The sequence below is a fragment of the Herpailurus yagouaroundi genome, unplaced genomic scaffold (genome assembly GCF_014898765.1).
Source record: "Herpailurus yagouaroundi ecotype Mexico unplaced genomic scaffold, PumYag 141, whole genome shotgun sequence".
NCBI lineage: Eukaryota > Metazoa > Chordata > Mammalia > Carnivora > Felidae > Herpailurus > Herpailurus yagouaroundi.
In genome coordinates this window covers 13202044-13212500 of record NW_024412396.1, presented here as the reverse complement: position 1 = coordinate 13212500, position 10457 = coordinate 13202044, and the positions used below count along the sequence as shown (strand labels likewise).

The following is a 10457-nucleotide window of genomic DNA, read 5'->3' as shown; positions in this document are numbered from 1 at the left end:
GCCCGCCGCCTGCAGCCCCCCAGCCACCGCCGCCGCCTCCGCCTCTCGGGCTGCAGCTCCCGGCGTGCCCCGCACTCGCCGCTGCCCGCCCGCCCCTCCCTCTCCTCCTACCAGTGCCACAGAGCCGGAGCCGGAGCCGCCGCCGCAGCCACAGCCGCGGACACTATGGTAAGGTGGGCGCGCCGGCCCGGGGGGCTGGGAGCGGGGACGCGTCGAGCAAAAACCCTCGCACGGCCTTGCAGGACCCTGGGAGTGAGGCCGCCATTTTAACCTGCTTTAGGCCTTAAAGGTGGGGGCTCCTGCGCTGCGTCCGGCCCCGCTGCTTTCTCTCCAGCCAGCCGGCCGGCCTACCCGCCCGTCGTCAGGCCAGGCCCTGCCGCTTTTCGGATTCCTGAGGGCGAGGTGGGCGCGCGCTTGGGTCGGGGGGTCGGGGCCTAAGTCGGACAGGCGCCTCTGGAGAGGTCGGGATACGGGGAGCGGCGGCCGGCGGCGCGGGGCTCATCCCGCGCACGCCGTGTTTGCGCGGGGCTTCCTTATTTTACTCAGCGCTCGTCTCTAAATTTGGTACGTGCCTCAAAGCCCTTGCTGAAGACTTTCGGTTAAGGGTCTCGGTGCCCTGTAATAAAACCCCTAAGAGGAGTTCAGGAGGTGAGAAAACGCTTTTAAAAATGCTTTCTCGCCGTAAAAAGCTTTTACACTAGCTCCGTTAGTTTTTAAGTGTCGGCGTTTGAGCTGTGAGGCAATTATGTTGTAGCCGTGGGCGGATTGGAGTTCACACTTGATTCTCTTTCCTTATGAGGAAACGGCACTGGCTAGGATGACTTTAAAGAAAAAAAAAAAAATAGTAGAAGCTTTAACTGAAATCCAAAAGTGTTTTTTTAAGGCCTGCAGAGTTGACACAATACAGAAGGTATTTTTGCTGCTGCTCCTGAAGCTCTGACATCACCCAATGAAATAGGAAACATTTCAGGGATGGAACAGCTTGTATTTGTCCCTTTCCCTCTACCTTCCGTTTACTTCAACCTCCAAACCCCTTTAAAAAGGATGAATGGGACAGGATGAGTTAGAATCCTTTGGGTGTATCTCATACACTGCTACTTAAAATGTGGCAGATCTGACTGGACTGCTTGTACTGTAGGATGCAATTTTTGGTGTCCAGATTAAAGTGAATCCTCTCTAGGCAAACAGTAATTTTGGTTAAAACCAGAATACTTCTGAATTACTGTTCTTTTTTTATTTCAGGCTTCTGGAGTTACAGTGAATGATGAAGTTATCAAAGTTTTTAATGATATGAAAGTAAGAAAATCTTCTACACAAGAGGAGATCAAAAAAAGAAAGAAAGCCGTTCTCTTCTGTTTAAGCGATGACAAAAGACAAATAATTGTAGAGGAAGCAAAGCAGATCTTGGTGGGTGACATTGGTGATACTGTAGAGGACCCCTACACATCTTTTGTGAAGTTGCTACCTCTGAATGATTGCCGATATGCTTTGTACGATGCCACATACGAAACAAAAGAGTCTAAGAAAGAAGACCTAGTATTTATATTCTGGTGTGTAAAAACAAAAGAAAAAGTACTTTTAAAATGCAAGGATTGTTATTAACATAGTCAGTTTTGCCTTTGTTATTCTTTTAAGTGGGATTCAACGATTTTTTTTTCTGTAGGGCTCCTGAGAGTGCACCTTTAAAAAGCAAGATGATTTATGCTAGCTCTAAAGATGCCATTAAAAAGAAATTTACAGGTACAAACGTTAAAAATTTTGTACAAAGGAATTACTCTTTCTTAATTATAAGATTTAATGCTATCATGTTTTTCCTTTTTAGGTATTAAACATGAATGGCAAGTAAATGGCTTGGATGATATAAAGGACCGTTCAACACTTGGAGAGAAATTGGGAGGCAACGTAGTAGTTTCACTTGAAGGAAAACCCTTATAAAATGCCAGTCAAGTGCCATCTGGATCTTAAGGAGCTTCCATTTCTCCAGCTCAATCAATTGAAATAGTGTTAGGTGTTTTTTGTTTTTGTTTTTGTTTTTTTTCTCTTCCCACTGGGTCCTTCCAATACAGTGAATGAAGGAAACACCATTCATGTAAGCAGCCTATCAGTGATTGCCATTAGACTGTTTAATACTGTTACTTTTATGTAGAACCCAAGGAATGCCTTCCCGTCATATTTTAGCCAAAACAACTGGTTATATGCCTCCCTTGCAGCAAGCACTACAATGAAAGTGATTGTCAATGTGAATAGCTTAGAATACTGCAAAGGGTAAGCTGATTGAATGCCTTGAAAGTATTATCCACTGGTCAGATGGTAAACTTTATTCAGTATTATTTATAGTTGCACTTGATTGCAGTTTTGTGAGGCTCGAGCATTCATACACCTCACCTGCCTTGGCAAGCCTATTTTTGTGACATGGCAGCACAGATATAACACTATGCATTGAAAGCACTTTTTTTGTAATGAGTTTAACTCACCCTCCCTCCCCCAAAAGGAATGCCAATTAGGTTTTGTTAACGGTGTCATCAACTTATCCTAGTACCTCAGTATTCATTCCTGTTACCTGCATATCTTAAAAGAAACAGCTGTTAATGCCTTTTTGTTTTCCATTGAGTGTACACTACTGAATAAGTGTAGGAGTTTATGTTTACCATGTAAGTTTTGCAACACTAAAAATATTTTGAATATCAGTCATGATGGCAATTTCTGTATAAAAGAGCCTTAAATGGAACATTGTTTTTGAGATCAAACTCCCTACCCTCACAAAAATGGCCACGTCGCAATAAAAATTGTGGCATATTACAGAACGTTGCCTTGTTTTCCTTGGACGTTTTGCAAAATGTTATGTGAAGCAACTTTTAGAGTAAACAGCTATTACTAATCTTTGCACTGGTCATTTAAGAATTTTTTTGTACAACATTCATGCATGATGTTTTCCAGTTTGTTGAGTTTAAAAAATATTCTATTCTAAAGCCAACAAATAGAAAATATTGTTACAGAGGGATACTTTTATAAACATTAGTTTATTTATTTCCTTATATGTTAATATGAAGATCAGAAGTTATTTTTTGCACTTTGACATAAATATTCTTCAATACCAGATTTGTTTTCTGGATAAATTAGGGTAGTTATTTTTTAATTCACGTTTACATTTCTAAGTAACTGAGTAGTAGAAGCAGGAAGCTCTTAACTGCGTATTTGGTCATGATGAAAGTAATTTATAAAATGTCCTTCAAAAGTTAATAATACTTCTTGTGTTTAGGACCTTTCATTTCAGCTATTATTTCTTAATACATCTTGCAAATTGGGGAAAAAAAATGATGTAGCAATCTTAAGTATTAGTAGTGAGATTTGGCTGTGGTCCAGACTGCTCTCCTTATAGAGAATTTGATCTGCTCAGTGTGAGCAGTTTGCTGTTAGCCAGAGCTATTTATGGCAAACACATGCTTTTGTATCTTGTCATAGTTATCCACAAATGGCAAAACTGGACTTGATTCTACTGGTATGCAAAACAGGCATGCTAGTAAGCAGTCAATCGTGGCTTAGAACTTAACCCCATAGCTCTGAAGAATGCTCTTATCAGAAAACAGGAAACAAAAATTCTTCCTTTTTTTTTTAACATGTGTTAGTAACTCGAGTACAATTAGGTATTTTCCCATATTATCAGAAGATTTTTAAAGGTGAAAACAAAAGTAGGACTTAAATGTTTAGGCTTCCATAAAATTATATGAATGGCTTGGGATCTTTTGCACTGAGCTATCTTATTTCAGGCTTCCAGCTGTCCCTTTGAGTTATCCTGGACATTTTGATGGTTTTTTGGTAAGGCTGAACTCATAAGGAAAGTATGAGAATACTGACATATACTGAACCGTATATGTAACTGATTCTTAGAATTTTCATTATTTTCCTCATTCTTCTAGAAAAATAAGGGACTTTAAATAAGTTACGTAGTATTGTTTGTTTTTATAGCTGACTTACCAACTTTCTTATATGCCTCATATAGTAATAATTTCAGAGATTATTGCTTTAAACTGTGGTACTTTGATTTGTTAGACTGACAGAACTGAGTTCATCTTTGAAATACATCTTTGTGCATAGAGCCAAAAATAATGATAAAATTAATGGTTCACATGTTACTTGAGACTAATTTGGCATTTGAAATGATTTTATTTTACAATCATTTACAATGAAACAATGTTCCAGTTAGCTTTAAAAGGTATACGGTGCTAATTAGTAAAATATTGAGGGCAATATTTTACTGCTAGCTTGCAAAATTATAAGTGTTTAAAAAAATAAAATGTATGAAAATATATAAAGCTGTTGAGATGTGTTTACTTATACTTCAGAACACTAAAATTTTAAAAACTGATGTTGCAGATCAAAGAGGCACCTTTATCTTTAGTCTTTTTTTAGGGTTTTAGTTGATATACTTTCTCATTTACAGATACCAGTATTCTTTGAAAACTTAGCGTTATAGCAATTTTAACATTTTCGGACAAATGGGAACAGTTGGCATTTGTCCCAAACTGGCTGTCAGCAGCTGTTGTTTTCAATCATTATCTAAAATGTGGCTTTTAGTAGATTGAAGGAAAAGCCTCTTACTATGTTTGAGTTTTTTTGATATAGATCCTTTATAGCAGCTAATTTATGGAATCTAGCAAGTGAGTTTTGGGAGAAAATTAAGTGCTTCCTTATTAAGGAATAATCTCAGCAATGGTCAATCATAGAAGGGTTGAGAACACCCTTCATTAGGTTTTCCACTCTGAGAAAATAATCTGGTTCTGCTCTTCATAGGTCCTATTTTTGCTTGCAAATTTAATAATAGTTTGAGATCAGACAAACATGAATATTCATTTTTTGGTGAATATTAAAACAATCAGAGATGTGTAAGCAAGCTCCAACGAATATTGCTTTTCAGACAGTTTGAATTTGTAAATGCTCTGTCTCATCTCAGGCAATAAAGAGATCTGAGGCTTTTCTTTTGCTCTAGAATATCCAAATTGCTTTTTTCCTTTAACAGTTGGGGAGTCATCCCTCTACTTCAATTTCCTATCATAATACAGTTGGGCAAATTAATCTTTCTGAGCCTCAGTTTCTTAATCATAACATGAGAATGACGGTAATCTATCATACCTCATTGTAGAGGATCAAATATGGAAATGTTTTTGGAAAATGCTATTTAAACATAGTAATTTGGTTAAGTAGATAACCATGTTAAAAATAAGATTTATTGTAAGTCTTTGAACCTCTTCATTTTGTAACTATTCCACTTAATCTCATAGTTTAAGGATTAATTAGCTGATATGTAGCATCTGTTTTTCAGTGGTAAAGTGTAGCCTCTGAATTGATGTTTGTTGACTGCTATTAATCTTTTTAGTGTAGTTTTCTTTTTCACATGTAACCAATCAGTTACTAATTTTTTCCCCCAAATAATTGTGAAGTAGAAAATAAGAGAGGAAGTAAAGTTAGAAATACTGGTTTGGAATACTTGTCATAAATTCATAAGCCATGTTGTTGAAAACCTGTGACTATTATTAATATCGTAAATTTATGTAGTCCTTTGTATTTCCCACAGCACTTGAAATTTATCTAATCACCTTAGGTCCTCTTAACCAGCTAACCATAGTTCCTTGCTACACATGAAGAAACTGAAGTCTGGAGAGGTTAAGGGACAGCAAATCTGATTCCAGTCCAGTATACTTTTCAGTCTGCATTTATGTAACATATAGTGAGTGACTAATTTTCTTTCTATTTTTTTTTAAGATTTTATTTTTTTAAGTAATTTCTACCTGGAGCTTGAACCCATAGGCTTGAATCCCAACATGGGGCTTGAACCTCTAACCTGGAGATCAAGAGTCGCATGATCTACTAACTGAGCCAACCAGGCACTCCACAAATTTTCAGGGAAAAAAAAAGGATTATCTGATTCTTTTGAGCAGGACATAGTTATTCAGTATGTTTTCAAAGTAACGTCTCAATATTTGAAAAATAAGTCTTGGAATTTTTGTTTCCTAAGGAAACCTATGCTCATAAAATAAATAATTTCACACTTCAAAGATTTTCTTAGATGTTTCAGTATTGTAAATGTATGGGATTGTGGAAACCATAAGGACTGTATGGACACATTTTCCAGAAAGTTCATACCTCTAATCTTGTTCCAAAAACTTGGATATCTCCCTCCCTTTGTTCCTCAACCCATCTTTCTAAGGAGAGCTAGTACTATGTATTAGAGTGGTTCAGTACTAGAACTTTGGTATCAGACTGCCTGGGTCATTCACATATAGGCCTTTAACACTTACTAATTGAGTGACCTTAGGAAAATCAACCTCTCAGAGCCTTAGTTCATGTATAAGAGGAGGTAATAATTGTACCCTGCCATAGGATTTGATGATAAATGAAAGCACCCTGAGTAGTTACTAGCACATACAAAGCATTCGATAGGATGATCTTAAAATTCGTAGCCCAACCAGGACAATTTTTTGAGAGTAAAAGTGAGAGCTATTAATAATTATGCCAGGACAACAGGCTTAAGTTGGGACAGTCCCTAGCAAACCAGATGTAGTCACACTGTCAAGAAATAGGCTGATATCTTCTACTTAAGTAGAAGAGACTATTAAAGATGAGGTGGTTAATTTGAATTTTATGAGGTACTAGTATGCTAAGTTTCTTTTGAAGTATATAATTACTTTTTTTTTTTGAATGTTTATTTATTTTTGAGAGAGACAGAGACAGAATGTGAGTGGGTTAGGAGCAGAGAGAGAGGGAGACACAGAATCCGAAGCAGGCTCCAGGCTCCAAGCTGTCAACACAGCCCGATGAGGGGCTCGAACTCACAGAGCTGTGAGATCATGACCTGAGCCGAAGTCAGACAGTCAACTGACTGAGCCAACCAGGTGCTCCAGTATAGGATTACTCTTAAGTAATTAACCCCAGAAAGGTCAACTTTGAATTTTTTTTATGCTGCCTTTTTTTTTTTTTTTTTTTTTTTAAGCTTTCCTTTTGACCGTCATACTTGTAAACTCTCAGATACTGCATTTTGGTATTAACAGTTTGCTTTACTTATAGTGTTGGTTTCCATCTCATGTAGATTTGGAAAGCCAGTGTGTTTAGAATTGTGTATAAGAAAGTGAATAGACTCATTGTGGGCTTGAGAGCAAAAGTCCTGAGCACATGAACCTTCTAACATTCCTTCTGGCTATTTAAAGAGCTTTGATGTAGTTTCCGGGTTTTTGTTTTTTGTTTTTTTGTTTTAATGAGTGAAGTGTGTAAGATAAGATAGCTGAGCTGTAGATAAAAGGCATCACTGTATCCCAGTAAGGTGTCTAAAATGTCATTCATTCATTCATTCATTCATTTATTTATTTATTTTAAATGTCATATTTTTAAGTCATATTTCTCTTTGAAAATACTTGTATCATTAAAGGCACACAAATAAATTTGTTCCCATTCAGAGAAAAGGGTTATTCTTGAGGTGCCTAGGTGGCTCAGTCGGTTGAACATCCGACTTCAGCTCAGGTCATGATCTCACAGTTCGTGGGTTTGAACCCCGCATTGGGTTCTCTGCTGCCAGCTCAGAGCCTGGAGCCAAGGAAAGGCTTATTCTTGACCCAATTTTTTTTAGATTATTGAAACAATGGAATATGAAAACATGCATTTGATGAAGCAAAATAATCTTTAAAAAATGTAAAATGCCAGTTGATTTTTTTTTTAGCTTATTAGATTTTTCTTAAATGTACCCTAGATGTGTTCACTTGGAAGTACCTTTGATTGCACTTCATAGATAATATGCTTTCATTTACTCTTGACCTCTGACAGCTAATTAATTATGCATATACAATGTTTTAGTAGTTTATTTGGCATAACATGAAAGTTTAGACATAACCTGAAAATTCACAGCAGATTTTTGTTCAAACGTATAATTTTCTCACAGCAACGAAAAAGGACTTAAGTTAATGGTATGCTGTCTTCTTGCAGCACTTTTTTCCTCATATATTCTTAATGGTGGAATTTCAAATATTTCCTTTGGGAAGTTGATAGTTACTGAGAGAATCACAAAATTCCTGGGCATTTGGCCCATAGTTCCTATGTGTTCCTGTGAGCTCTCAGGACCTTTTTTCTTTTATTAGTAACAAACTAAATCACCAGATAAAAAGAAAGTTCCCAAAAAGGCATAGTTTTATCAAAGGTAAAAATGGCAGTAGAGTACTTTGTTCTAGAAATCATAAAATTTTGCTATACTATACAAAGAATAATACAGGAAAGAGATGTAGGGGCGTTTGGGTGGCTCAGTTGGTTAAGCGTCCAACTTCGGCTCAGGTCATGATCTCACAGTTTGTGGGATCGAGCCCCACATGGGGCTCTCTGCTGTTAGTGCAGAGCCCGCTGGGATCCTCTGTCTCCCTCTGCGTCTCTCCCCAACTCTCAAAAATAAATAAACATTGTTTTTAAATTTTTGTAATGTTTATTTTTGAGAGAGAGAGAGAGAGAGAGAGAGAGCGAGCATGAGTGGGGGAGGGGCAGAAAGAGGAAGACAGAGAATCTGAAGCAGGCTCCAGGCTCTAAGCTGTCGGCACAGAGCCCAACATGGGGCTTACACCCAGACTGCGAGATCATGACCTGAGCCCAAGTCAGACACTTAACCAACTGAGCCACTCAGGCACCCCAAAAATAAACATTTAAAAAAAGATAATGGGGGCGCCTGGGTGGCTCAGTCGGTTAAGCATCCGACTTTGGCTCAGGTCATGATCTCACGGTCTGTGGGTTCGAGCCCCGCGTCAGGCTCTGTGCTGACAGGTCAGAGCCTGGAGTCTGCTTCGGATTCTGTGTCTCTCTCTCTGACCCTCCCCCGTTCATGCTCTGTCTCTCTCTGTCTCAAAAATAAATAAACACTAAAAAAAAAATTAAAAAAAGATAATGAAAGAGATGTAGACTTCATGAAATAAGTGTAAAAGAATTTTATGTGAGGATTAATGTGTAAACCTTTTGTGTATAAAATAGCTATGGATCAGGGATGCCTGCCTGGCTCAGTTGGTGGAGTATGCAATCTTGATCTCGGGATTGTGGGTTCGAGCCCCACGTTGGGTGTAGAGATGACTTAAAATTCTTTAAAAAATTTTTGATGTTTATTTTTGAGAGAGACAGAGCTCAGGCAGGGGAGGAGCAGAGAGAGAAGGTGACACAGAATCTGAAGCAGGCTCCAGGCTCCAAACTATCAGCACAGAGCCTGACGCAGGGTCTGAACTCATGAACTGTAAGATCATGATCTAGCTGAAATTGGATGCTTAACCAACTGAGCCAGCCACCCAGGTGCCCCTAAATAAAATCTTAAAAAAAAAAAAAAAAAAAAAGCTATGGATCAAAGATTGAGAGAAAGAGTGGCAATCCTTTTACTCATTACTGCTTATTGATAATTGTGTTATGAAGAGTTGTATAGATACATAGTTTTCATTTCAAAAGTCTTATATGAGGGGGAAGAGGATGAAGCACTAACAAAACTGGTGATAACCATTTTCCTAACTTGCAGTCTATTTACATTTTAGAATGTATCTGGGTTTTTTAGGCTTAACTGATTTTTTTTCAAGATTTAAAAAAATTTTTCAAGTAATCTGTCCCCAACATGGGGCTCAAAGTCAACCCCAAGATGAAGAGTTGCATGGTCTACCAACTGTGCCAGCCAGGCATGCACTAATTTTTAAAAGTAAAGTTGCTGATTTACAATTTGTATTACTGTTGCATATTGAGTAATGTGTACACTTTGAATAATTGCTGCATTAGAATTAAATTTGTTATGAAGTTGATTTAGCAGTACTTCTCTCCTTATTTCGGCTTTGTTTTTATCTACTGGCTAAAGAAAAGTGCCTTATAGTTATCCCTGAATACCAATGTTTAAGAAACATTGACTGAATTAGATTATCTTGTGTCTTAGCTATAGAAAAAGGTTTTGGGATTAAAGTGCCATTGCCACTGCAACAATAAAGTTTTCTTCTCTGAGCTGGGATATTTTATTTCATTCAAATTTTCTCTTGAAAATATGTAAAATAAATGAATAGAATTCTAAAAAATGAACCTTAGGTAAAACAGAAACTAATGACATTCTCATAGGAAAACCCTAAAAACTGGGTAGTCTAACATGATTGATATTTTTCTGAGTTAACTTTTTAAAATGATTATATTTTTATTTCAAAAATAATGTGTGTAGTATGGAGTCTACAAAATACAGTTAAGAGCAAATAAGAAAGTTAAATCATGAGCTGATTTTAAAAATTATTGGTGTATTTGAATTTATGAGTAATATGGATATATCTGTAGTTAAAACTAGTTTTTAAGTTAGGGCGCCTGGGTGGCTCAGTTGGTTAAGCATCTGACTTTGGCTCAGGTTGTGATCTCACAGTTTGTGGGTTTGAGCCTCGTTGTGCTCTGTAGTGACAGCTCAGCCTAGAGCCTGCTTCAGATTCTGTGTC

At 37.6% G+C, this 10457-nt stretch overlaps 1 protein-coding gene across 1 annotated transcript; it reads left to right on the top strand.

Moving 5' to 3' along the window:
• Positions 1-42: 42 nt before the first annotated feature.
• On the top strand, positions 43-4309 carry CFL2 (cofilin 2). Its single transcript, XM_040476914.1, has 4 exons — positions 43-168; positions 1243-1550; positions 1664-1740; positions 1823-4309. The coding sequence occupies exons 1-4, from the start codon at positions 166-168 to the stop codon at positions 1933-1935; spliced, it is 501 nt and encodes a 166-aa protein (XP_040332848.1). The 5' UTR covers positions 43-165; the 3' UTR covers positions 1936-4309.
• Positions 4310-10457: the final 6148 nt, after the last annotated feature.